The 15,773-nt window shown below is 40.4% G+C and overlaps 1 protein-coding gene, 1 non-coding gene and 1 pseudogene across 3 annotated transcripts; 1 reads left to right on the forward strand and 2 right to left on the reverse strand.

Moving 5' to 3' along the window:
• The first annotated feature begins 4,167 nt into the window (after positions 1-4,167).
• On the forward strand, positions 4,168-7,262 carry LOC148845257 (uncharacterized; annotated as a pseudogene).
• On the reverse strand, positions 5,235-5,318 carry LOC148845258 (small nucleolar RNA snoR114). Its single transcript, XR_016102734.1, has one exon. It is a non-coding gene; the product is annotated as a small nucleolar RNA snoR114 (small nucleolar RNA).
• A 1,158-nt stretch (positions 7,263-8,420) lies between the features above and the next one.
• Positions 8,421-15,442, reverse strand: LOC148845259 (uncharacterized). Of its 2 annotated transcripts, XM_088953445.1 has the most exons (6): positions 15,130-15,350; positions 14,915-14,989; positions 14,688-14,769; positions 13,543-14,156; positions 9,430-9,605; positions 8,421-9,311 (listed from the first exon to the last, which is right to left on the reverse strand). In XM_088953445.1, the coding sequence occupies exons 4-6, from the start codon at positions 14,149-14,151 to the stop codon at positions 8,825-8,827; spliced, it is 1,272 nt and encodes a 423-aa protein (XP_088809571.1). In that variant the 5' UTR covers positions 14,152-14,156; positions 14,688-14,769; positions 14,915-14,989; positions 15,130-15,350; the 3' UTR covers positions 8,421-8,824. The 2 variants fall into 2 exon arrangements, with proteins under 2 accessions (XP_088809571.1, XP_088809570.1); XM_088953444.1 differs by lacking the exon at positions 14,688-14,769 and having other exon boundaries at positions 15,130-15,442.
• Positions 15,443-15,773: the final 331 nt, after the last annotated feature.

Genomic DNA, 15,773 nt, shown 5'->3' on the forward strand with positions numbered 1-15,773 from the left:
TCCCCCCAAAGCTTAACATACTCTTTGAGGGGAGGTAGGTAGTCGAGTGAGTTCATAAGCATGTAAAGGTTAAGCACGAGATCCCCTCGACACTGTATTGTGTGCTTGTGCTTGCCACTGATTATTGCAATACAAATAGCCTTTTGCTAATTCGCGTTCCATCTTGTTGCTTTTTTGTGTGTGTTTGCTTTGTTGCGTAGGCTTACTCGCCCCTTTCGAGTGCCGCACGGGGCCCCAACAATTATCCCCGTGATAGTTGGTATCAGAGCAGGAGCTCCTCTTAAGCCATTCAACCCGCGACGTGAGTGACAACATGAAGCACAATAAGGACATTGTGGTGGAGATCGAGCATGGACTCTCCACAGCCCATGAGGCCGATGATGTGCCCGCCGATGACATCGGCAAGGACAAGGAACCGAAGCCCAGCAAACGTGAGAAATCTTCCAACAAGCATGCAACTGTTGAGTTGCGCATGCTACGTTGTGAAGCCACCGTAGGTGAGATGCAAGACTCGATAGACGAGCTGCATCAAAACATGGAAGCCATGGACAACACACTGGTCGAGATTGAAGGTCGCTTGAGTGGAGTCATGGACGAGGTCCGAGACATAATCAATGGCACGCTCAAGCAAATTTGCAGCACTACGCGCCAATAAGAAGCAAGCTCCTCCAACTCGTAGGTCCAAGACAGGCTTGGTAGTTTTCAAGCCCAGCTCGATGAGATGAAGAACGAGTGGGCAACGTGGAGAAGAAGCACCTCCACATCAATGGCCGTCCAGGCCCAACTAGATGAAATGAAAGCGGAGTGGGCTTCAATGAAGTTCGCTGCATGTTCCTCCTCCGACACCCAAGCTCAATTAGAGGAGCTCAAAGTAGAATGTGCAATCCTGAAGAGGGCCGTCGCTAATCCAACCAGCACTTCCTTTACACATACTCCCTCCCACATCAAGATTAGGAAGCCAACCCCCTATTCGGGAACCCGCAATGCAAGAGAGCTTGACAACTTCCTGTGGCAAATGGAATAGTACCTTGCTGCCGCCAATGCGACTGATGAAATGACTCAGGTACGTACTACTACTATGTGTTTGACTGATGTCGCTATGTTGTGGTGGCGCAGAAGGTGTGTTGATATAGAACGTGGTACGTGTGTTATCCGTACCTGGGCTGACTTTAAAAGAGAGCTGAAGAGACAGTTCTACCCAGAGAATGTGGAATACCTCGCTCGTCGCAAGATGAAGACTCTCAAGCACGACGACTCCCTCCATGACTATGTCAAAGAGTTTTCAGCTCTCACATTAGAAGTCACCGATATGTCAGACAAGGACTTATTGTTCAACTTCATGGATGGTCTAAAGCCTTGGGCCGAGCTCGAGCTCCAACGATGCAATGTTCAGGACATTGCCTCCGCCATGGCCGTGTTCAAACAACTTAGTGAACAGAGATTGTCAGATGACGAAGGAAGCAGACCAGCCAGCCCACGTACCACACATTTGAGTGGGGGAGATAGACAACCCAGTCCCCCGAAAGAGAAGCCACCCTTCAACCACAAACCAGTCGAGCACCACAAGGGGAAGCAGCCACAAGGAAGTCAAAGCTACTACAACAACAGATATCAAGGGAGACCAAGCCATCCTCCCATTTGCTACATTTGTGGGGAGGAGCACTTTACCAGAAATTTTCCAAAGCGAGCAAAGCTGAATGCCCTCATTGCCAAGCTAAGTGATGATGAGCAGAGTGATGGGGAACGAAATACCTAGGTGCCAAGAGTGGGTGCCCTCCAACTTTTCAATGCCATGAAGAAGAAAGGGGCTACCTCTAAACAACCCTCCTCAATCAAAAGAGGACTAAGGTATGTTGATGTAACCATCGGCAGGAGGCCAACCAGGGCCCTAGTTGACACAGGGGCCACTCACAACTTCATATCCATTGTAAAGGCCAAGAGATTAAACTTGGCCATTTCCAAAGAGCCTGGCTGGCTCAAAGCAGTTAACACAGGTGCCAAACCTATTGAAGGCATGACCCGCCGAGTAAGACTACAACTCGGTACCTGGGATGGAGAGATTGACCTCTCTATCATCCACATAGATGATTTCAATATACAGGCCAAAGCTGCACCGACGCCTCACCTTGACACCCTGATGATCTTGGACGAGCAGTCATCTTGCATGGCTAACATGATCGGCACCGCCAGCACCAAGAAGAAGCATGTCTCTGCCTTACAACTCCAACACCACCCTCCACCATTGTTGGCAGAGAGATCTACAACTACCACCATTGCAACAGGAAGTGATCGCAACAACTCTGGGAAGAAGTCAGCGTCATTGCCAGTGCTGCCACAACAACAGCAGTGGAAGCCACCGTTGCAGCAGAAGCCGGACACACCCACAACTGGTGGGCCCAACAGAAGACCCAAGGCCGTATCAAACTTTGCCCACGCCTACTACCACAACCATCGGGGAGAGCGAGTGCCATCCGAGCCATCTAGGGACCACATTCACATCATCCCTCGAGATAAATTCCGTAGTAGCCTTGTGAGTCACCCTTGGGGAAAAATGCATGGGAACCAATATGCTAATAATCCAAAATACCATTTTGACCCAGTCTTGGCCACCAACTTTCCTACCACCATCAGGAACAAGTCAAAATCCTACCTTGAAGCAGCCAAGCAGGGACTTAACTTAGGGACTAGCCATAGGTTTTCCCACCATCAAGAACATCCACTAGCAACCTACCCAACCTACTATCTGGGCCTTGGAAGAAACCCAGTTCGTGGAGCAGTCGAAGAACCTTCTTTCACCAACAGCAAGTTCAAGCCTCAAACTGAAGATAGTCTTCGAGGACGAAGACTGAATTGAGTGGGGGAGACTGTAACAAGTGTTCTCTTCGCCACGCCTTCAAGTGCCAACCACCATGCCTACAACCGCCACTCTAGCGTCCAAGTGTGTGCCATGGGTGGACAATGCATGTGCGTTTGTATGGGGGATTGCCGATGACACTATTGTAATATTGTAGTATTCTTTTCCACCTTTTTGATGTTTCTTATTGTCACTCCCCCAAAAGCTTAACGTACTCTTTGAGGGGAGGTAGGTAGTCGAGTGAGTTCATAAGCGTGTAAAGGTTAAGCACGAGATCCCCTTGACACTGTATTGTGTGCTTGTGCTTGCCACTGATTATTCGCATTCCATCTTGTTGCCTTTTTGTATGTGTTTGTTTTGTTGCGTAGGCTTACTCGCCCCTTTCGAGTGCCGCACGGGGCCCCAACAATTATCCCCGTGACATTAGGGCAAAATAGCAAATAGTTATATACTTGTAGTCTTGTATATGAGAAAGGAGAACTGGAGAAGAGAGTCTGTTATCGACTCAGAAAGAAGAAAAGAAGGAAAGAAAGGAAGGAAGAATAAAGGAAAAAAAGAAAGGAAAATGAGAGAAAGGAAAGGAAGGAAGGAAAGAAAGAGGGAGGAGGGAAGAAGAAGGAAGAGGAGGAGAATGATTTGACACCCACCGACGATGACGACAGCGGTAACAGTGCAAATGACAGATCTGAGATATGAGATATGATCATGAGTTCTCGAATCTCAGATCTAAGATCGATTTCTCTACAACTTTTTCTTCTTCTTCTTCTTCTTCTTCGATTTCTCTACAACTTCTTCTCTCTCTCTCTCTCTCTCTTGATATCAGATCTGAGTACTTGTCTCAGACTCCCCTCTTTGCAATTTCTTAAACTACGAACCACTATCCGGGTCAAATGAATCGACAGTTCGACCACCAGGGTCAGCGATTTTCTAACAAAGTCAACGGTTTTTTTACCCAAAAACATGTTAGGGGTGAAACGGAACCGGTTGTTTGGAAGGTTTCTGGGCCAAACGGTCCTACCGTCTGGATCAGCAATGGTTCAGAAACATTGTGTGACACCGTTTTTCTTAAAAAAGGGATTATAACATATAAGGGCAACTTTAGGGCCCTAATATCAATAAAAGTAATATTTTTAAAAAAATTTCAAAAATAGGTTAACTTTTTAAAAAGAATATCAATTAAGGGCAAAAACATTGTTCATCTTCTTCCTTTTGCAATTTATTTACCAGCGCCGCCGCCTCCGCCTATCTCCACCCACCTCCACCTCTGCCTTTGCCTTTGGCAACATCGCCGGAGGTGGGCGGAGGCAGAGGCGATGGCAGTGGTGATGATGGTCATTCCTCTATCCAATGTCGTCGCTCCGCCTCTATCTCCACCCACCTCCGACAACGTTGCCAAAGGCGGAGGCAAAGGTGGGTGGAGGTGGTGGCGTTGGACAGAAGAATGACCACCAGCACCACTGTCGCCGCCTTTGCCTCCACCCACTTCCGACAACGTTGTCGGAGGCATTGCCAAAGGCGGCAACACCCGTGAATGGATTGCAAGAGAAAAAAGATGAACAATATTTTTACCCTTAACAGATATTATTTTAAAAAAATTAAAATATTTTTAATTTTTTTAAAATTATTTTTTTATTGATATTAACCCCAAAAGTTGCCCCGCTATATTCCAAAAAAAAATCATTTCAAACGCTTGGAAACATGGTTTTGACCGAATCCATAAGGCAAACCCGCGGTCGGTTCATCTCTACGTCTAAAATTGCGTGAATATAAAATACAATCGAGCTCATGTGAGCTTGAGTAATTCTTCAATCAGGATGAGGCGATGACCCAAATCCACCGACGCGCTAGATCTTATCATTGCTGTATAAATATTTTGGTAATGGTGCTGAAGAAGGACTTCCTTATTCTATATACTTCCGATGTGGGATGCGCCAGTCCATCCTCGTCAGGCAGTCAACTCTCAACAAAACAGAGTACGATAGTAAAGGTCTTCGGTTCAGAGAAATTGGGCGATTGTAAGTTCATTACCGGATAACAAGAAGCGCACTTGAGCTCACCTTCTGCAGTATTTTTATATTAAGCCATTGGGCAGTTGGAGTTTGAGTTTTATCGAAGATTCAAGACCTGTTGGCGGATTCCCACATCGGAAAAATTATAACTCCGTAGAGGGTTTGTTCTACAGAAACTCACACACTGTAAGCGAGCAATGATAAGAATCAGCGTTTCGGTGGACATGGGTTTCCACCAGCTCCTGATGTTGGATGACAATAATCGCTCTTGAGCTCTCACCCATCGATAAGAAAATTTTAATAAACCAAAGGTCAGAATGTTTTCAACTGAGAAATGCCAGGTAAGATAAAATAGAAAAAAATTCGAATCTGAGCTCAAACGCGATTCTTGTCATCTTCAGATCAGACGGAGGTGGGAACCCATTTCCACCCAAACGCAACTTTTATTATCGCTCATCATCCGTTGGTCTGGCATTAGTTAAAGGAGTTTGTGAGGTAGCAATTTTTGGATGTGGGACAGTCTTCGAAACGGCGAACAGTAAGTCATGACGAACAGATGAACAATTGCTGCATTGCCAGGTTGTAGCCCATGTATAACTCTGAGTTAAGAGATTACTATCCAGTTTTAGTATGTTTCCTACTTAATTCTTATTATGCAGATTCAGTTCATTAATAAATATGAAAACCATACCACCTCACCTCATATAATTTCTGCATTCAACTCGGGCATCTCCAAAATAACCCACTTTTGATAGTTGATACTCCTCGAGCCTTGAAGCTCCATGTTGTCATGGAGACGGCATTGGCTCCCCCAATCCCCATCAGAGCATCATGTTCCCAATGCACGGAGGGGATGGACTATGGTCACGCTTTGAAGGGAGCCCACTCCAACTTGTTGTCAGGGGGTTGATCGATGGCACCAAAACTCATATGATAGATCCTACCCATGGTGCATTATGCCTACATCAATTCATGGGATTTTCAACAATCTGATTTTTATTTTATTTTTATAATAATCAACAATCTGAATCTAAGTATTGATAATCTCAAAACACAAAAATGGTCCATCAAGAGTTTCATTCAATTGAAACTGTTTTTTTAGGATAAATCCCTTAAAATATTCTTACTGTTTGTGAAATTAACTGTCTTACTGTTTCTAAAAAACGATAACGTCTAACAGAAATAAACGAAATGTCAAATTTATCCTCCACTACTTTTATTGAATTATGTAAGAGAGTCATCTCAATTGGACTGGTTTTCCGGAGAGAACGAAGGAGTATCGATGTTGGTCGAGGGCGGGGAAGTCTTTGGGCTAAGACGCCGATATCAATGGAGAAACAGGGGAGAGAGGGGTCTGTGATGAAACAGGGGAGACAGGGAGAGAGAACGAAGGGGAAGCCACGGTACTTACCCATGCCAACAGCTGACGCTGATGCCCAAGAGACGTCTCAGACCAACAACGCGGTTGCTGTCGGCAAGGGCACAGTTCTCTTGTGATCTTCAGCGACCAGCTATTCAGCGCCCACCAGGACCACAAGATCAATGTATGGAGAATTTGTAACGAGGAGACCCACCAAGGCAAGTACAGGTACGGGCGGTTGGCCACACTTCCCACCCTCAGTGACCACGTTATGCGATTCTTCCCATCTAAGAACCATGTTCAAGTGCGGTGGCACAAAATATGCACATGGGTTCATCACGTCGACACCATTTCAGCACTCGCTCTATCTAGGGATGGCTCACGGCTCTACTCCGTTTCATGGGATCGGATGTTGAAAATTTGGCAAACCTCCGACTTCAAGTGTTTGTAGGGAGCGCGCACGACGACGCGATCAAGTCATTGGCCTTGTCCAATGATGGGTTCGTCCACACTAGATCAGCCAACAAGAAAATTAAGGTGTGGAGTAAGTTACCAGCCGACAAGAAGCATTCGTTGTTGGCAACACTGGAGAAACATCAGTCTACCGTTAATGTATTAGCACTCAGTAATGACGGGTCTGTGTTGTATTCCGGTGCATGTGATCGATCAATCATAGTGTGGGAGAAAGAGAATGGCGGTGCCGCCGATGGTGGTGGTGGAGGTCAAATGGTGGTTGTGGGTGCGCTCAGGGGATCTTCAATAACAGAACTCGGATCTCTTCCTCTGCAGCTCGAATACGCCGAAATAACCCTTGTCTTTGGGACCGGAGAAGGACTTTCTCTGGAAGAAGAGGCTTGCAGTGGCGATCTAACTGGAGCAGTGGAAGTTTCGTGAAGATGAGATGAATTTGGCAGGGTGTAAGCAGTCAAAATAAGGGCTGTCTGTCTAAAGAAAATGGATGAGGTATTGGGTTTTAAAAAAATTTAAATGTTACACGTAACGGATGCTAACAAGGTAGAGCTAGTCAATTGTGGATACTCTAAGGGTCTAATAAATCAATTTTGCAAATAAAAAGGGTAGTTTAAGAGATTTATCCATTTTTTATTAGGATTTTTTATCAATAAATATAATACACAATTTATTAACATTTAAAACAAATGAATATCACAAAACTCCTGGCATTTATTTATTAATTTATTTTGAAGAGCTATACAATAAAATCTCTCAAAAATTAAAATAAAATATGAGAATTTTTCAACAAAATTAAAGGATAATCATACCAGCACTAATGCACCCGATCCCGTTAGAACTCTGAAGTTAAGAGACCATTCATTGGCTCTGAACTCTTAATATCTAAAAGTGCAATAATTACATTAAGAAGTATATTAGTATCGGTGAACTTTTCTTTCCTTTGAAATTTGAATGCAAAAAATGTTATTCCAAATTCTGAATTCAAAAAATTATTAAATATCCATTTTGACCCCATATATGAAAGTTTTTGTTTGTCTTTTTTGAAACATCATTGAAAAACAAAAAGTTGTATGATCATACTTTAAAAGATAAAAGATAAAAAGAAACAAACAACCATATTTCTCTTAAAGTTCAATGGTTTCTCCTAAGAGATGAGAGTAAAAAAGAAACAAACAAACCCTAAATGTACTTGGACGAGAGTAGTACTAGGTACATGATACTTTAAACCCTGACACTAAATAAGGAGTAGAAATTAGGGCCTTCAGGTTATTAACAGAAAAACACACCAATACATGCATATTTTAAAAGGTTTGACACTTCAACGTAACAGATCCTATCCTTGCAATTCTTAAATAGAAGCATGGGCCATATCATAACACCCGATGCCCCAAGCCAATACATCTTTCATTTTCTGTTTCATGTCCACCAGGGGTGAGATCCATCATGCATGTATCCGGGTGTTGAAGAATGGGTCAGTACTTTAAAATAAGAAGTCCATAGATCACATGGTTTACAATCATCCAGTGATTTTTGAGTGTTTGTCTACTTAGATCACAGCCTCCAGAATGTCATACAGTAACAGTTTTACAGAACTATATCTGCTAGGTAGATCATCTCCCTTGAAGATTCTCCAATGGAAACTATATAGAATTCCCATTTTGATCCAACAAGGAACCAACATCGAACAGTTTGACAACACACGATGGCATAGCAGTGACACACTCGATGATTCCCATGGGAAAAGCACTAAAAAGGAACAAATTGTCCTATCTCACAGATTATTTAACATAATTAAGCATGTCTGAGCATGTAGAGACTCCTCCTAGGAAGGAGTATCTCCCATTTCCCCACTTCTTCCTCTTATGTCAATAAGAAGTCAGTTTTACATGTTAGAACTCCCATTCCCTACAAGACTTCTTAGAGGCATTGAGTAGAGAGACAGTTCTGAGACTACTATACTATATGCATTTTTTGTAAAGAAGCAGTAGCAACCCCAAAAAGCAGCTAGGGTTTATTTGCTTTCACAGGTGACTACCAACATCTTTTTTCTCCTTTTCCTAAACTTCCACTCCTAAAGAGATGCTGAGTGAAACTTTAGGACAAGTTCAACAATAAGTCATGTTTCTTTGGTCAAGATGAAGCCCATTCGAAATATCGGCACAGGGGGCCCCTGGTGGCAGTCCAGTTCCCACATCCAAAAAAGAAGCTCCCATGCTTTGGCCCAGGCTTCCGGACCATGCGTTTGCTGCTCTTTACTCCACAGAAACAGTAAATTTGTCGCTCCTTCCCAGGGTCCACATGTGAGGGGTGGTACTGGACAAGGGGCACCAGCGGCTGTTTCAGCTTGAGTGGATGATGGTTAGCACCCAAGGGGCGGTCAGGGGACTGCTGCCATGTCAATGGGCGGTCAGGCGGCTGCCACATCAGAGACTTGGTTATGGAGAATCTGAAGCCCCAGCGCATGAGGTGGGCAAGAAGCCGGGCAGTGTTCCTGGCATCGTCAAGGCCACAGTGAGCACGACCCTCCCATGCAAGGCCAGCCAGTTGCACAGCCTCCTTTAGATTACATCGAACCGCACCAAATACCTCACGAAATGGAACCTTTAAGTTGATCCATCTAGTCACAGAAATCCCAAAGCGGTAAATCCATTTGAAATTCTTCTTTGCTGTTTAATAGGAAAACCATTTGAAAGCTCTCAATGACGAAGAGAGCAAGAAGCATCAGGATCTTTTACCTGTTGAAGTAAGGTGGCTTCCGGATCCTCTTAAAATGGCACTCAGATTCCAACATCACCTGACAATCCCAGTCTGACCATGTCACCACAGCAAAGTTGGTGTGTTTAATCCCCTTATCTTCTAGCCATTTATCATGCATAAGTAAAGCTTCACTTAGAGGAACACCTCTATCCACCTGGAACAAAAAAGTACAGTTGAAATAGGCTTTAAAGGTACCTAGCTATGCCCACAAGAACAGAGCTGATTTCATATTATAGTGGAGGAAGGATAAAACATTGAGAACACAAATGATAAATTTATTGTACACTATAAACACCAGTGTCCAGAACAAAGAAAAATTCACCGCTAAAGGATGTTTTGAGAAGGACATTGATCTAGGGGATATATTAAGATCACATTTGCTAGCATTGTCATTTACTAATAAATAAAATTTTGGAAGAGACAGTCAAGTTTGCAGAGTGAACTGATTGTTCTGAAATCTATTGAAATAGAAATTCAACCACAGTAACCAAGTCAACAAGGCAGCATGTCAGCATAGCACCATGTTTCCTAGCTTAGGATCCCATCCAACATCCCTCCCATGATGGAGCAGAAAACATTTATCTGTTCGACCAAATTCAAAATTGAAATTCTATCTAATTAAAAAAATCTGAATTCAATCCATTAATATTTTATAACAGAATCAATTATGTCAGCATAGCACCATGTTTCCTAGCTTAGGATCCCATCCAACATCCCTCCCATGATGGAGCAGAAAACATTTATCTGTTCGACCAAATTCAAAATTGAAATTCTATCTAATTAAAAAAATCTGAATTCAATCCATTAATATTTTATAACAGAATCAATTATGGATCTGATCTATCCTGTCTGATTTGATCAAATCTAACAATGTCCGAACAGAATAAATGAAATACTCATCTAGTAGTAAAGTTGGCTTAAATGTTATATTTTTACTAAAAAATCATAGGTTCAAGTCTTAAATAAGTTATCAAATCATTCTATTCATAATACAATATCAGTCATCTCTAGATTCTTTTATTAATAATATATAATATTCTGATCAGTTTTTAGTTTAGTTCATAAATGCTATGCAACTCTTCTTTTACTTATTGATAAAAAAATACATTTCTTATTTTTGTTTGTCTCCCTCCCACAAGACATTAAGGAGAATGGACGCTACTTCACCCTTATTCACCTTGCCTATGGGTGCAAAAATATTCATGCTACCAGAAAATTGTAGAAGTGTAACCTTAGATACCCTATTTACTTCTTGAAAGCATTTAATCAATGTAAAGTTTATATCTCACAGTTTTTTATGAAAAAAGGTAAAGTTTCTATCTTGAGCATGATTTTACTTAGAACTTCCACCAAGAAAAATCGCAAATGGGGTCAGTAGGTCAACTTGCCAAAAACCCATAGAACAATGGCTCACCTTACCATTATTCCTCTTTCAAGTCTTATCTTCAAACTACAAGAAGTTAAACTAGGCCATACAAAACTAGGTTCTAAAGGGGACCCAGTTGCCCAATTGACGCCCCCCATAACTAAAACAAGGATTTGTTTTCATGCAAACTAAAAAGACCATGTATCTATATCTATCTTCTAGAAACTAGAGGAGTGTGCTACAAAACTTGAGCTGAGCTACTGAAGCTAGTTTAATGAGGAAGAAGATAAAAGTACAAGTAGGTCTCACAGATGAAAATACAGTTGACAAGATTTGAATCATAACAGCAGACTTGAGGTTGTGTCTCCATGTTAAATGCGAACGATTTCAACTTTGACTGCTAAAATCATTCACATGTTTTGTCTATGGCTGGCTTGAACAAATTACACCAACTTGTTAGAAAAGAAAGCACTCCGGAATGAGTTGGAGTAAGTGTTGCTAACACCTTTTGGTTTTAACACTCAGGAATCGGGAAATCTTGCAAATGATAAACAGGAAATTAATCCTAATATAATGAAAAATAAATAAATAAACAAATAAAAACCTGGAAAGGACAGGAAAGAGAACTTTTACATTAATCAATATCAAGTCTGCGAAATTGTCAGCTTCCATAAAGGGCCTGTTTGGAAACCATGCGGAACAAAATCATTTAGGTTCTTAAACATTTGAAAGCATAGATCAGTCACTTCTTGATTCATAGCAAGAGAGTAAAGAAGAAAAGAAGCAGAAAGAAAAAAAGTAGAATTGAAGTCGACTTACAAAAAAAAACTGGAATTCAAATTTTATTAACCATTTTCCTTAAGACTATTAGTTATAGACTATGTTTTCTTTTATCAGTAAAAAAGTTATAGACTATGTTTAGTATTGGTCTTCGTTCCAACAGTCTGGAATGAACTCCCCTTCTCATGATAAAACCTCAATTCATTTTACTGATAAAAAAAAATCTATTTGGTATGGAAAAGCTGTGCATTCAAATTAGGCCATATGTTTTGGTTTCAAATCAATCTGGATTGTTATAGTAATTTGACTAAATGGGGACCTGGATATCATCCAGACCTAATAACATATGCAGGTATGAAATCCATGCCCAACCTAATAACTAACTGGATCAAATGGCATAAAAAAAAACTTTCAATAGGGTGGTAAGGTCATCATGCAGAATTTTCATTGTTAAAAGGAACAGAGAAGCCCTATATTTCTTTTATGAAAATGATCTAATTACAAGGTGGATTTTGGATCTAAGGTGAAGTTTCAGCAAGACCCTTATAAGTTGTTTGATAATTGCTGAAATGGCTAAAATAAATGACTAATTGCTTCATCTTTTAGTCGATAAAATAATTAAACAATAAAATATTTAAAGGTGTCATAATCAATCAACTGCAGCTTCAGTCATTAAGGGACCTACAACCTCACTAGTAACTTAATTCACCAAAAGACAAAGCAATATCTCATTCAGTTTAGCAATTCCAGATGTTACCAAACGGCCCTCTAGTGATAGGACTGTACATGGATTGGTTCAGTTCGGTTTTACTTATTTGTGCCAACCAAACTGACATTGTTGGGTTGATTATTGAGCCAACTGAAAATGACCGATAATGGCATAAAACCAATTTTGAATTTTTTTAATTCAAATCGTTTTCATCAGTTAACTGAGCAAAAGTCAAGTTGGAACTTCACTCTCATTATTCTTAAAATAAAATAGTGGATTGAATAATTGATTGAAACCTGTGGTCAGTCTAAGATATAGGTCTCAGTTTGGATCAGTTTCAATTCGATTTATGGGGATATAACTGGCAACCGAACCAACTCATTGGGTTTTAATATTTATCAAACTAAAACTGGCCAACTTCGTTTTAGAACCGACCACCTCAGATCGGATCAGTCCGGTTTGGTTGGTTTATTCCATTTTATGAACAGCTTTACTTAGTGATGCTTTGGTGCAAGAATCTTATGTGGTAAAAAATCATGAAAATTCATGTAGTTCCCCACTTTTGCTCAAAGCTAAACATTCGAGAGAGAGTTGTGCTGGTTTCTTTGATGGGACTTTATCATTCCTTTACTGCAAGACCAAAGACATTACTTAATAAGTAGGCTACATGATTACATACATCTTGTTTCTGCCTCTAGCTCTTGCAGGGAATATCAAAGAGCTTAGAATTGGCATAGTTATCAACTCCAAGGAGTCCACTCCAATGGAGTTCAACCTTCATCCTTTGTTTATTATGCTTCTTTTTTTACCAGCATTGGTTTATTATGCTTCTTTATTTTAAATAGTAAAAACCACATATTTCTGTTTTTTGCTATCCCACTATAGCAGCTTGGCATACAAGATCTCAAACTACTACTTTACATGCTTTTGAATATCTTCTACATGCTCTTATACATATAAATATATTACAAATAATACTACGCCTTTTTGAAAAGGAAAAAGTAAATAGAAAAACAACAGCTCTGGATCTTGTAATCAATGATGCTATAGAATGAAGTCCACTGCCTTGTACTGAAAAATACTACCAGAAATGCAATAATAGAAAATGGGAATCAAGGGTATATTGTTGCAAGGGTTTAACATTTTTTTTCTTTTGATAGATAACAGAATATTTCACGGGTTTAATATTCATGTGTAAATTGAATGAAATATGGGATCACAAATTGCAAAGCATACCTGAATTTGCTGGATACCAGTAAGCTCCTTGCAGAAATCGCTCAAGTGTTGATGAAGTGTAGGTCGCACATATGTTTGAAAGGAAGCTTCTAATTGTCCAGTCACACTATTCACTAGAACAGATGGGAACTCAATGATCTCTTGAGGATGGGGATTCTTTTCCTTGTCACAAGTGGCTTCAAAGTCTATGACCACAAAGTACTGAAATTCTTGGAATTGGAACTCATACGGATAACCATGAGAGTACATCTTGAAGGGTGCATATTGATATCTGTTATCGACAGGAAATGGGTACTCATGATTCATGGAGTACAAATGGTTCTCGAAGGCATTCCATTGGTTCTGCTGTGCCTTTTGGAAGTCAGGATGGAAGTTTGACCACATATAAAAGTCCTGTTGGTACATAGGTCTATGATAAACTTCACTTGGAGGTGCAAAGAACTCACTGCTTAATGAATTGTCTGGTTCCACCGAACCACCTCTAGGATGAACACTGGTCTCATCCTTGGTCTCAGGAAATCCTTCCACTGAGTTCCCATTCTCTTGTAGGTTGCAAGAGAATGCTTTATTCTGGAGGCATCTTATGGATGCCTCACGGTTTTTTTGCATTGCTTCTGCAAGGAATATGGACCTCGTTAAGATAAACAGAATAGAAATATTATTGTTTGTTACATTTTCCATGTAAGATGAACAAAAACAAATCATATGTTACTAAAACATTGTTAAAATGTATATATTCTGATTTCCATGTGGCAAGTGCACACAAATGATATGCTTCACAAAATTAAGTGATGTACATTTTTGGAACAGTTTGGAGGTGGTTCAAACTCTTTATGTTACTGATCAAAAAAATAATAAAAATAACATTTTCAACATGCAAGTAGGGAAAGCAAAATGATTTCCCTCTACCTTTAAGCAAAATCAAAACCCCACGGAAGTAAAACTAGAGCATCATCCTTAGATAAGCACAACCCACATGGGAAGCTTGGAATTTTTCCACTTCCCCTTACGATTTCCACTTTCCCCTTTTTTTAAGATAACCCCAACTGCTGATGCGGAACAAATTCACAACATCGAACAAGAAAAAGCAGTGATCACAACAGAAACACGAAATTAAACAGGAAAAAAGCATTGGAGTCCCAAACCTTTCAAAACCCATCTCGAATAAACAGTATAATCCCACAAAAAAGCAAGAACATTTGCAATTGTTCGACGGCATCTAGATCCCTAGATCAATGTGACAACCAAAATGACAGTTCCGTACGATCATTAAAAAGTCCAAGAAGGCCAGAAACAGAAAAACACAGCAAAACACAAGGGGAAAAATCAACACAACCAAAGATCAACAGATCCCATGCTTCAAAAATCTTACCTTTATGTTCTGGAGAAACCATGGCAGTTATGATCCACCAGCAAGCACATCAGATCTTTCTCGAGGCTTTTCCACCTGAACCCATCAGCCCAGAAAGATAAAACATTAAAAAAAAAACGAACAAAGAGAAACAGGTAACAGAGAGAAAGAGGGAAGAACAGAAGAAGGGAGGGAGAAAGAGAGAGGATTGGGGGAGGGAGGGAAAGTATTCCTACATTGCCGTGCTGAGGGGGAGAGAGAGAAGGAAAGACGGGTTTGGGTTGGTCATATCAACAGTCCCTTTATATTTTTTGCAGAACAACCCGTTTCAAAGCGAAAATTGAGAGAGAGATATCGAAGAGTAGGCCCCACGCAACTGGCTATTATCTGTGAGCGGGTGGCCGTATCAGGTCGAAGACCGAAAGCGGTGAGGATGTGCCTCTGCCAACCGCTTCCCACGCCCAACTACGAGTCACCTGCTTGGTTACTCTCCCAAAGCACTAACCGTTTCCCACTTAACTCAGATAACCGTGCTATATTATCCAGCACGTATCCTCAATAAATTTTAGAGTTTTTTTAAAAAGGAAAATTGTCCAAACGTAAACTCACCATGTCACTAATTTAACGTTAAACACATCAACAGGCATTACTATATTACCATTTTAACCTTTATAAAAAATATAAAATATATATAAAATAAATTAACAGATGTTAATATTTAGACATGAAAAAAGAAAAAAGTTTAAAAATATTTTTAAATATAAAATACATAAAAATACAGAAATTACAAAAAACATAAAAAATTATAAAAATTGCAAACAAAATAAAAAATTGTTTTCAAATTATAGAAATTAGAAAACAAAATCAGAAAATAAAAATT

The sequence above is a fragment of the Nelumbo lutea genome, chromosome 7 (assembly GCF_056320005.1).
Source record: "Nelumbo lutea isolate HS-2025 chromosome 7, American lotus-T2T, whole genome shotgun sequence".
Taxonomy (NCBI): domain Eukaryota; kingdom Viridiplantae; phylum Streptophyta; class Magnoliopsida; order Proteales; family Nelumbonaceae; genus Nelumbo; species Nelumbo lutea.

Bases quoted from the DNA above. Each gene is read 5' to 3' on its own strand.
- LOC148845259 (XM_088953444.1), bottom strand. From the start codon at position 14,936: ATGGTTTCTCCAGAACATAAAG. The intron at 9,606-13,542 runs GTATGCTTTGCA...TTTTTGTTCCAG, and splicing joins CTGGTATCCAGCAAATTCAG to GTGGATAGAGGTGTTCCTCT. The intron at 9,312-9,429 runs GTAAAAGATCCT...TTCTGTGACTAG, and splicing joins AAGCCACCTTACTTCAACAG to ATGGATCAACTTAAAGGTTC.